Source organism: Mus caroli, unplaced genomic scaffold (assembly GCF_978045245.1).
Source record: "Mus caroli unplaced genomic scaffold, Mus_caroli_1 scaffold_14, whole genome shotgun sequence".
Taxonomy (NCBI): Eukaryota; Metazoa; Chordata; class Mammalia; order Rodentia; family Muridae; genus Mus; species Mus caroli.
This window is the reverse complement of record NW_028227269.1, coordinates 10,601,203-10,613,905: the sequence shown is the minus strand read 5'-3', so window position 1 is coordinate 10,613,905 and position 12,703 is coordinate 10,601,203. Positions and strand designations below refer to the sequence as shown.

The window sequence follows — 12,703 nt, the reverse complement described above, 5'->3', positions numbered from 1 at the left end:
TCTCCCTTAGGTTGCTCTTCTCAGAGTGTTTCATCACAGCAACTCAAAAAGTAACTATGACAGCAGGGTTTGTATTTATTTTGTCTACTGTTATATCCTTGGAAACTAAAACAGTGCCTGGTACTTAGCAGACTCTAAAGAAATGTGATTACTGAGTTAAATAATTAACAGAACAACAGAGAATTAAAAAGTCTTCTCATGAATAACATAAAAAGTCAGAACTATAATATGGCAACAAAAAGAATGGTCTATTCATAATAAAAGACATGTCAATGACTGATACAGGACAGACTTATAGATCAGAGTGAGGTAGGGAATGACACCCTCATCTTAAACTGATACAAGGCAAAGCTACACAGCTGGTTCAGAATGCCTGGGAGCATAAGTGCTTGGAATATACGTTTATATTGGCTTTAAGGATAGGTGGGCATTTCACTGTATGCCACATGGGGAGGGGAGGACAAGAACAGATCCATCTCTGAAGCTCACTGCTACAGTTCAGATGGAAAATGACCCCGTAGGCCCATACACTGATACATTTGGTCCCCAGTTAATAGCAACTGCTTAGAGAAAGCATAGAACCCTTTAGGAGGTAGGGTCTGCTGGGGAAAAAAAAGTGGGTGATGCATCTCTGTCTCTTTCTATGTGTCTGTCCCCCTCCTCTTCTCCACCATGATAAGCCCAGCTACTGCATTTATCCCCTCCCACCATAACGGACTGTGTGCAAGCCAGAATAAATCTTCCCTCTGTGCAGTGTTTCTAGTCAAGCTTCTGGCACACTGATGAGGAAAGCAACAACCTAGCCATCCTTCCCAACTCACAACAACTTACTCATGCACACGATAAACAGAATGAGATTTAGGGAACTTCACAGAAACCCTTCCACTAATTGTGCTTTCCTCTACACTTCTAACCATGGAAGACACTCGCCAATGACTCATGTGAAATTACAGTTCAAAACCCACTAGAAATCCTACTGCTGCTACCCATAAAAGAGCCAGCTGAGCATGGAGCCAATAAGCCAAGCTCTGGAACACAAAGTTGCACGTTCCTACACTTTCTTTGTTTCATCTTACTCTTTTTCATACTCCATTTGAAGCCCAAAACTTAAATACAACATTGCTACTGAAAAAAAAAAAAATACAAGTAGTAAGCTGAAATTTTCTCTTTACAAACCAATGCCTGCTTTTGTTTGACTTTAGGATTCTTTGTATTAAAGCCTTGTTCGTATGTTTTCTCAATAATTAACTATGCTGGTTTCATTTCAAGGTAGCATTTATCTGCCAGCAGAAAGGCAATGCTATAATAAGTTCTATTATACTCAATAATCCTCTCACCAAATACTTCTTGCACTAAATATAAATGTTTTCTTTCGAGCAAACAGTAGGAGAAACAGACTTCCAAAAGTTCTTTTGTCCACGTTATGTACCTGAGAAACAAAGGCTGAGAAGACAGTGAATTGCTACTAATTGCTACCTCTTATGCATTGGTTTCAAGATGTGGACTTCTATCCCTTTCTATCATTTAGCAAAGAAGAAAATGTACCAGTAAATAAACCCTCCAAAGTAATGATAATTTGGGTCCACATGTGTAACTCCATTGGGGTTGTCATCAATAAACAAAAGTCAAGTTGATCATATACCCAGCTGGAAAACATCACAAAGCTAGTTACCCCACATAGCACCAAGACAGAAAAAGACCTGCCCAAAGGCATCACTCCCAGTCAGGGCCTACAGAAAACTGAATTAGTACTTAGAAAGCTCCTAAATGACTCCAGCACACAGCACATGTTCAGTATTAACCTTTATGAACACATTGTTATTTTTCACACCAGCAATAAGGTTTTTCCTAAATAGTAAATACAAGATACATATGATTTTAGTTAACATTGCAAGATCTACTGCATGATAATCTATAACACCATATGATAATTTCTAAAAAAGGCCTGGTCTCCCTAACCAATGTTTAAAACCATGTATAAAAATGAGGTTTTAATTTTGAAATGACTTGACTATTTCAGAGTACTAGTTTGGAAAAAAAATCATTATATTTTAAGGAAAAGCCACAAAGTCCAGTTGGATATCCACTAACAAATTTCCCCATAAAAATCGGTTATATAATTAAGAGTATTCTATATATGATGATTAATATCAACAAACCAAGGAACAACAAAGGAGTAGAGATATCACTAGAATAAAACTAGTGTCTTCTCACCTGAAAAAATGTTCAGCATCCTTAATCATCAGGGAAATGCAAATCAAACCAAACCTGAGATTCCACCTCACACCAGTCAGAATGGCTAAGATCAAAAATGCAGGTGACCACAGATGCTGGCGAGGATGTGGAGAAAGAGGAACACTCCTTCATTGTTGGTGGGACTGCAAGCTTGTACAACCACTCTGGAAATCAGTCTGGCGGTTCCTCAGAAAACTGGACATAGTACTACCAGAGGATCCCAAAATACCTCTCCTGGGCATATATCCAGAAGATGTTCCAACCGGTAAGAAGGACACATGCTTCACTATGTGCGTAGCAGCCTTATTTATAATAATAGCCAGAAGATGGAAAGAACCCAGATGCCCCTCAACAGAGGAATGGATACAGAAAATGTGGTACATTTACACAATGGAGTACTACTCAGCTATTAAAAAGAATGGATTTATGAAATTTCTAGACAAATGGATAGACCTGGAGGGCATCATCCTGAGTGAGGTAACCCAATCACAAAAGAACTCACACAATATGTACTCACTGATAAGTGGATATTAGCCCAGAAACTTAGAATACCCAAGATACAAGTTGCAAAACACATGAAACTCAAGAAGAACGAAGACCAAAGTGTGGTCACTTTGCCCCTTCTTAGAATTGGGAACAAAACACCCATGGAAGGAGTTACAGAGACAAAATCTGGAGCTGAGACGAAAGGATGGACCATCTAGAGACTGCCGCACTTGGGGATCAGCCTCCAAAGGCAGACACCATTGATTGCATACCAAAATCTTGCCAGCAAGATTTTGCTGAAAAGACCCTGATATAGCTGTCTCTTGTGAGGCTATGCCGGTGCCTGGCAAACACAGAAGTGGATGCTCACAGTCAGCTATTGGATGGAACGCAGGGCCCCCAGTAGAGGAGCTAGACAAAGTACCCCTAAAGGGGTCTGTAACCCTGTAGACAGAACAACAACATGAACTAACCAGTACCCCCCAGAGCTCGTGTCTCTAGCTGCATATGTAGCAGAAGATGGCCTAGTTGGCCATCATTGGGAAGAGAGGCCCCGTGGTCTTGCAATCTTTATATGCCTCAGTACAGGGGAACACCAGGGCCAAGAAGTGGGAGTAGGTGGGTAGGGGAGTGGGGGAGGAGGTTATGGGGGACTTTTGGAATAGCATTTGAAATGTAAAATAAGAAAATACCTAGTTTTTAAAAATGTGAAATAAATAAATAAATAAATAAATGATTCATTAAAAAAATAAAACTGGTGTCTTCTACCATTTCCACCTCCAGTCCAATTAAAAAAAAAAAAATAGCCCCTCACCCTCTACTGTGAACAACTGCTTCACTGGGAGCCCCTTAGCCTCGCTATGTGCTCCTCAGCATCACCGTGAGCTCTCCGACCTCACCGTCTGTTCCTCAGCCTCACTGCGAGCAGCTCACCTTCACTGGGAGCATTTCAGACTCTGCTATGGTCAACAGTAGCCCTGTGAGTACTTCAGCCTGTCTGTGAGCATTGTCACCATCCACTAAACACCACAGAAGTGCTTGGAACTGGGGTTTCCAAAAGTACCTGGCTAGACAGACAGGATCAGCCCCACTGAACTCTAAATTAGAGAGCAAACCGCCATCTTTCCACATCCTCCACCAGGTCATGAGCCAGTCTACATATGCCATGGGACTTTTCCATAGTTTCCATGCACAGTATCCAAAATTATAAGAATAAATGAAATGGATACAAAACGAAGTAAAATACCTTAATGTATGTTTTATTACCAAGTATGAATTTGATTCCTGATAGAATGCTATTTCTTATTACAAATATGTTTAAACAGATTTGACTATATCAAAAATTGGAGAAAGTGTCTCCCAGGGTTATTTATATGTTAATTAAATATAGTAAGATAAAGACAAACTGCTGTTACTGACAAGTATACTTTGGAATAATAATACAAAATAAATATTCAGTCTATTCTTGTGGCTATTCAGGAATATATCATAATAAATATTTTTATTAACTAGTAAACATGTTAAATAATTTCATATAATTAAGTAGAAAACTTACTTCCATGTGTTAAAAGTACAGAATGAATATGTGTGTGTGTGTGCGTGTATGTATATGTGTATATATACACATACATATAGGCATAATACTTGTACATAAAAATATCAAAATAATAATATTTTTTTTAATTCTAGCATATGAGGTCTGTGTACAATGTTGTAATCTTGGAAGCCTATTCCTATGATGCTGATTTTCTCTGTAGGATGCTTCAGCCATGTCAAGCCTTTTGTTAGTGAGACAAAATGCTACCATCTACAAAGTCCATGCTAGAAAACTATACCTTCAGTTTATATCTCCCCACCAAGAGAATCTCACACTGTTTTAAGCATAAGTTGGCAATTTTCTGTGGTTGTAGTCACAGCTATACTTGGGGCACATAAACACAAAACAGCAGTCATCCAGGCAGATACATCATTTCCCAGATCCATGAATACTTCTCAATGGCAACCAGCTTCCTCTTCCAATCCGTACATCAGATGCCATTCCAACCATTCCTGGAATATCGAGTTTCCATCAGGTTTCTGTGGCCCTCCTCCTTCTATGTCCTAAAGCTCACAACCTGAAAGTGTCTTGATGCTGGCTTCTGAATGGAAGGAAGCTCTTCTGTTCCTGCCAGTGCCGGGGTTTAGCAGTATGTTGCATGCATCAGTTCACACAAATGCTTGATTGGCTGCTTACTTTCCATCACTGGACCAATGCCTCTAACCGCATTTCTCTCGCATGCCCTGCAGTTTCTAGTTTCTTTGATGATCTGCACAATGCAAAGACTTTTAATAATGCATGTTCCATAATACACCAGAATTGATAACTCACTATTTTCTTATTCTGGAATATGTGCTCTATATGTATTAATGAGATGGAAATCCAGACTAATAGAACACAGGAATTCTCTATTTTCCTTCCAATGTTTCTGAAAATGAACTTAACCCAGTAGGAAATCTAAGCCACTAAGTATTATACAGTGTCTCAGAGGTACAAAAGGCCAAACAAACCTTAGTAGAGAACTAACTCTCTGTTAATAACTGCCAACAGCGGGCACTTGGGCACTGTCCTCTGTGGCTTTTTCATGTACCTGTGTTGGTTAATTTTGTCAGTTTGATATAAGCTGGAGTCATCTGAGAAGAGGGAAGCTCATTTGAGAAAACTCTCCCATCAGAGTGGAAAGTGGTGGAGCATTTTCTCGATATTTGATAACTGATGTAGAACAGCTCTGCCCACAGTAGCAGCAGCATTCATGGGCAAGTATTCCTTCAGTACGTAAAAAAGCAGGCTGAACAAGCCAGCAACCAGAGTTCTTCATGGCTTCTGCTTCAGTTCCTGTCTCAAGGTTCCTGTCCTGACTTCCTTGGATGGAGAACTACAAACAGTAAGAGGAAATAAACCCTTTTCTCCCCAAGGTATGTTTATTCATGGTTTTTAATCACAGCAATAGAAATGCTAACTAAGCTAGCACAGCCCTGCCTACCTTCCATACCACATCAGGAAGGACTAAGGCTAAAGTCAGGTCATTCACAAGAGAGAAGCCTGAAGTGCCACTAAAGAAGGTAAGGCAGATCCTGAGTTTTAGGTACCCTCAGCTGTTACTTCCACAGACAACTAAGTCATCCAGTTACTTTTTCAGCAGTCATCATTCTGAAAAGATGTCACAGGAAGAGAAGGTGGTAAAATAACAAAGTCTAGACAAAAATAAAGAAAATTATTTAAATGTTCTACAGATACTAAAATTATAAAAAATAAAATGTAATGAGTATCTCTCTTAAGCAAACAAAGATCCTACAAAGACTCTTAAGAAATGTCACTTTGGGGCTTTAAAATCAGAGTATAAACTGTAAATATTGTAGCAAAAATGACAAATAGGTAAGGTAGCTGATAAATAAAATGATACAACACCTGTAACAAAGAAAAATGTAACTTCAAAGCTTTACACAAGTGACATTTCATCAACGTCAAACATGCCTGAGGATTTAAGAGAGATGATATACATCACAAAACAGGACGCTTTGCAGCCACAAGACTGATAAAAGTTGGATCTCTCAGAACTGGCTAATCAGGAACTAGAAAGACAGCCCAGTGGTTTAGAATACTCACTGCTCTCACACAGGACCTCAGTTCAGCTCCCAGCGCCTGTGTCAAGAAGCTCATAATTGTCTGTAACTCCAAGAGATCAGACACACCCAGCCTCCATTGGCAAGCACACCCTACACATACACACAACTCTACCCAACTGAAATGAAAAATAATTCTTTGCAAAACTACTGGCTGACCAGAACCATCCCAACTTGACCAGTGCAGTGTCTCCTCTACAGGGAAGATCTGGGCTTACATGCTGCCACCCACTATGATGAGCAGTCAAGGTCACTTCAGCACCTCTCCTGAGTCTCTCCAGTTACCCCACCAAGAGCAGTCTGGTTGAAGTGGAACAGAAGCAGGCTCATGGGACAGACAAACAGATGCTACAAGCAAGGGCTAGACTGCCAGACCTGGCAAGCAAACTGTACGGTCCTCAAAACCCTTCAAATAAATACCGGCAACTTTCCTTAGGACACTTTCTGGAAAAGAATAGCGATATATCCAATCTGCCCATACAAGAGTCCAGATTAATGGAGTACCCACTGTCTAAGCCATGATCCACCCACTCTGGTCAAAAGACAAAGCACAAAGATCAACATGGGAAGTCTCAAACACAGAAATGATCAGAAAACTCCAGCCTAAGAGCCCATTAAGGGATAGCGCAGCCACACAGGATCTGCGCTCAGGCAAGGTCTCAGTCACAATCAATTCTGCTTGGTACATTACTTTGTTCTACTCTGTTTCAATCCCTCAGCCACTGTCTCTCTAAGACTGTATCCCCCAAAGGGCGCGGGCTAGCCTGGGAACATGGCAGCCAGTCTCAGTCCTCAGCTCTAGAACTGACTTAGCTCTGTAAGTGTACTGTTCTCTGGCGGCCTGCTTCCACTCAGCCTGGAGCTGGAGCTGGAGCTGCCCTCTCCCCTGTGCTTCCTGCTCTCCCATCACCCACTTGTTTCTCTCCTATTTTACCTCTGTTGCTCTAATATTAATCCCTATTTATCCTTAGCTGATTCTCTTTTCATTCCTACACTCTGTAACTAAGAAATCCCTACAAGCCATTCTCTTTCATACACATGGAGCTTCCTCCAGTCCCCTAAGCACACTTATAGCCTCTTATGTCAATGGAAGGATCAGATTTACACAGTCACTCTTGTGTTGTCTTTAAGAAAAGCGAGTGTGCCTATGTCATGCTGGCCTATAATCCCAGTACTCGGGAGCCATAGAAGCAGGAAGTCACTGCATGCCCGAGGCTGTTCTGCATGTCCTGGAGGCTGTCTGTAAGGTGACTTCCAGTCAAGCATGAACCCTTAGTGAGACTCTTATCTCAAAAACCAAAAAAAAAAAAAAAAGCCCCTTCTTAGAATTGGGAACAAAACACCCATGGAAGGTGTTTCAGAGACAAAGTCTGGAGCTGAGATGAAAGGATGGACCATCTAGAGACTGCCATATCCGGGAATCCATCCCATAATCAGCTTCCAAACACTGACACCATTGCATACACTAGCAAGATTTTGCTGAAAGGACCCAGATAGAGCTGTCTCTTGTGAAACTATGGCGGGACCTAACAAACACAGAAGTGGATGCTCACAGTCAGCTATTGGATGGATCACATGGAGGATCCCAATGGAGGAGCCAGAGAAAGTACCCAAGGAGCTAAAGGGATCTGCAGCCCTATTGGTGGAACAACAATATGAAATAACCAGTACCCCGGAGCTCTTGTCTCTAGCTGCATATGTATCAGAAGATGGCCTAGTCAGCCATCATTGGAAAGAGAGGCCCATTGGTCGTGTAAACTTTATCTGCCTCAGTACAGGGGAACGCCAGGGCCAAGAAGTGGGAGTGGGTGGTTGGGGGAGTGGGTGGGAAAGCGTGTAGGGGACTTTTGGGATAGCATTGGAAATGTAAATGAAATAAATACCTAAAAAAAGAAAGAAAGAAAATTCCCTACCAAAAAAAAAGTAAAAATAAAAGAAATAAAAGGAAATATTAGTGTCTAGGAGATCACGAGTGGTACATGAGTCCCCCAACAAGTGGAGAGGGAGCTGTCTCTAACCCTTGTCTGTGGATCTTGTTCCTGTAACTGGGCTGTCTTGTCTGGCCTCAATGGGAGCCAATGAAACAAATCCTGCAGAGACTTGATGTTCCAGGTTTGGGAATGCCCATCACTGGGTATCACTGGGCCTACACTCTCTCAGAAAAGAAAGGGAGGGAGGGCTTGAGGGTGGGGACAGTGATCAGAAGGCAAAGTGAATTAATGGGGGAAAAAAATGTGGTAATTCTGGGACCTGATGTCTACACAGGCTTAGGGCACAGATGCCCTGTTGTGACCATTTCTCAGACATCCTAGCTGTCACATAAAGAGTACTAGTCTAACTAGTGTACTCTGAATTCCTCTTTGTGTCTCTGGGATTTCAGTCAGAGAAGGGGCTGTGCAGCAGCAGAGGCTGCAGACACAGCAACGTCCCTAGTCAGTTTCTGAAAGAGATATCTAATTCCAGCACACACTGTTAGCCCAGGCATTGTTTTTAGTCAGAAAACAAGTCATGTGAAAATGACCCTATTGATGTGTTTATAAAAAGATAAAGATAAAGGGGGGGGGCAGGGGGATATGTTCTATGGGAGTGTGGTGAGGTATGTCTCAGCAGGTCCATGCCAAGGCATCCCTTCCCCCTGAGGGATCAGCCACACAATGGCTATAAACTCGATAAAATAGTTTTTTCAAGGCATGGGGAGGGGAGTTAGGAGGATAGTAAAGGCAGAGAAGGCAGAGAAGGCAGAGAAGGCAGAGAAGGCAGAGAAGGCAGAGAAGGCAGAGAAGGCAGAGGGGAGGGGAGGGGAGGGGAGGGGAGAGGAGGGGAGAGGAGGGGAGAGGAGGGGAGAAGAGGGGAGAAGAGGGGAGAAGAGGGGAGAAGAGGGGAGAAGAGGGGAGAAGAGGGGAGAAGAGGGGAGAAGAGGGGAGAAGAGGGGAGAAGAGGGGAGAAGAGGGGAGAAGAGGGGAGAAGAGGGGAGAAGAGGGGAGAAGAGGGGAGAAGAGGGGAGAAGAGGGGAGAAGAGGGGAGAAGAGGGGAGAAGAGGGGAGAAGAGGGGAGAAGAGGGGAGAAGAGGGGAGAAGAGGGGAGAAGAGGGGAGAAGAGGGGAGAAGAGAAGAGAAGAGAAGAGAAGAGAAGAGAAGAGAAGAGAAGAGAAGAGAAGAGAAGAGAAGAGAAGAGAAGAGAAGAGAAGTAGTAGAGGCCAGCCAGGAGCACATGAAGAGAGGGGGAAAGGGAATGGGGAAGGGAGGGAGGACTGAGCAGGAGCAAGAAGGGAAGAACAAGAGAACAAGAGGAAGGGACAAGCAGTCCCTTTTTATACTGGGTCAGGCCTACCTGGCTTTTGCCAGGTACCTGTGGGGTGGAGTTAAGACAGAATGCTAACCCCTATCTTCATAAATATATTTTTGCTCATTTTAACTAAGTTTTAAAAGGTTATTTTTAAAAATGCAAGATGTCTACATTAGACACACACACACACATATGTATACACATACACACAACCATAACTGATAAAACAGAGTAACATACCAAGCCTCTGGCAACAAAACAGCATATTCGTGTGGAGAGGTGGTTTCTGGGAAGTTAGAGAGGATGGCAAGGCGATGAGGGAGCAGATGAGAGCCATGGTATGTCAGCAGGATTTCCAGGGCTTGGACATTACTCTCCTGTAGGAAATGCAAGGCACAAGTGTCTACTATGAACCTTAGAAGTAAAGGACTGATGTTTATGACAACATTCAAAACTTTACATACAGTTTTGATGAGTTATTTTGAAATATGCTTCGTTTTTCCTTATTTTCATTTTTCTCAATCTAACATTATAAAATTATTTATTTTAAAACTCTAATGGTGATATTTTTAAAATATAATTCCATTTTCTGTACAGTTGTTAATATTATAACAGAAAGGAGAGTGTAACAGCATATGCATGCACTAACATTAACTACACAGCTCAAAGATTTAGTGTTAATAACCATAATTACTCTATTTGCAAAAAGCAATTACCCGAGCATACGTTCTTGCTGAGAGAACAATATTCTGACTTCTGAACTTCTTAAAAAATTCAGCATCATACCTCTGTTCAGATGCATGTAGCGCCCCTAGGATTTCCTGAGGGAAACAGTGACAGTAAATAGGCTTCCAAATATGGTGACAAGAAAATATGAATCTCTTATACCTCTGCCTGCCAAAATAAATAAGACCCAAAATAGTTTATTCCAACTATCAACTGTTAACTAAAGCACTTTATCTTTTTAGGAGCTATACTTGTTATAAGTGTTATTAACACTTAAATAGATGAAATGGTAAAAATTAAATTGATCTCTATAGGACAACCCCAAACCACCTGATAACAACATATAAGCAATGATTACCATGGCTACTATTATAGGTACCTACCACGTCTATGTGAAAACACCAGATGAATTTGACTCCTGTTGCTGAGTGATAGTAACTGCAAGAGGCCCTTTCATTCACTCGGAAACACACATGGACTGTGCCCACCACATCCTAGGGGCACTTGGAGAAGCACTGGAGATACAGCCAACAGTACACTTGCCCTGCCTTCACATAGCTTACTGCCTACTAAGATGTGAACCAAGTGTATCTTTTAAAGCATTTGGGCAGCACCAGAGATCTCTGAGCATATCAGATGATATGAAGAAATTGCTGTGAATTTTGTTAGAAATAATAATGTCATCGTTCTTTTTAAAGTCCAGAGACTACCCCATTTGGGCATCCATCCCATAAACAACCACCAAACCCAGACACTATGGTAGATGCCAACAAGAGCTTGCTGACAGGAGCCTGATATAGTCTCCTATAGGGGCTCTGCCAGTGCCTGGCAAATACAGAAGTGGATGCTTACAATCATCCATTGGACGGAGCACAAGATCCCCAATGAAGGAGCTAGAGAAAGGACCCAATGAGCTGAAGGGGTCTGAAGCCCCATAGGAGGAACATCAATATGAACTAACCAGTACCCCCCGAGCTCCTTGGAACTATACCACCAATCAAAGAAAAAACTTGGTGGGACTCATGGCTCTAGCTGCAAATGTAGCAGAGGATGGCCTAGTCAGTCATCAATGGGAGGAGAGGCCCTAGGTCCTGTGAAGGTTCTATGCCCCAGTATAGGGGAAAGCCAGGACTGGGAATGGGAATGGGTGGATTGGGGAGTAGGGGGAGGGGATAGGGGATTTGTGAAGGGGAAACTAGGAAAGGGGATAACATTTGAAATGTAAATAAAGAAAATATCTAATAAAAATATTAAAAATATAAAAATGAAAATAATGTCTATATTAATTAGAGATATAAACACATGGTTTAAAATGGTAAGATTTCTGGGATTTTCATGGAAATATTTTAGTAAAAGGAAAGGCATGTGTGTGGAAATAAAAACAGGAAGCTGTAAAGGTGGCACATGTGGAAAATGTTTGAGGTTGTAAAAGAGTACCTCTGGGTTCACCACGCTATGCTCTGTGAATCTCTTCAAGGTTGAATTTTTTATAATGAAAGGCTAAAAAAAATTCTGACAAAGTTAAAATGGAAGTGTTCAAATGGAGAGTGGGTACTTCTTATATGTGCTGCTCCTTCCTAATCAATTACAAACTTTCACAGGTTTTCTAAACATCCAATATCTTCCTCAAATACCACTCTTTGATGAAAGCATTCATTTTAAGCTGGAACTATCTGATGGAACCTCAGCATCCAACTCATCAAAACTGCAAGTCTGCCTACATCTGCACCAATGATTCTCCTTCCTTCAGTGATGACCAAAACAAGCACGCTGCTTAACCTTCCATGTCTCAAAGCTGCACCCATGTTCTGGACCCCATTTCAATTCTTCTATCATCATGAAAGTATGCCTTTCTTTTTTTTAACTGGCAGTGGCTTGTTTTGTGTGTCAACTTGACACAAGCTAGAGTTGTCTGAAAGGAGGGAAACTCAATTGAGAAAAATGCCTCCATAAGATATAGCTGTAGGACACTTTCTTTATTAGTGATTGATCAGAGTTTGGGGGTGATGCTATCACTGGACTGGTGGTACTGGGTTTTATAAGAAAGCAGGCTGAGCATGCCATGGGAAGAGAGCCAGTAAGTATCATCCCTCCATGGCCTCTGCACCACCTCTTGCCTCCAGGATCCTGCCCTATTTGAGTTTCTGTCCTGACTTCTTTCAATGATGAACAGTCCTGTCCTCCCCAACTTAGTTTTTGGACATGGTGTCTTGTCACAGCAATAGAACCCTAACTAAGACACTTCCGTTGTATAAATTTCTCCCACCCCTCTACTTGCTGGTTCCCACTAACATCTAAACAATGTCCCTTC

The 12,703-nt window shown here is 41.8% G+C and overlaps 1 protein-coding gene across 4 annotated transcripts in view; it reads right to left on the bottom strand.

The window, feature by feature from the left end:
* Window positions 1-12,703, bottom strand: part of Nbas (NBAS subunit of NRZ tethering complex) — a 301,235-nt gene that overhangs the window by 219,116 nt on the left and 69,416 nt on the right. For all 4 annotated transcript variants that reach the window (XM_029484416.1, XM_021178925.2, XM_029484417.1 and 1 more), the window contains exons 20-21: window positions 10,383-10,487; window positions 9,907-10,043 (exon numbers count right to left, since the gene is read on the bottom strand). In XM_029484416.1, coding sequence (XP_029340276.1) covers window positions 9,907-10,043; window positions 10,383-10,487 — 242 coding nt within the window. The remainder of the gene's footprint in view (window positions 1-9,906; window positions 10,044-10,382; window positions 10,488-12,703) is intronic.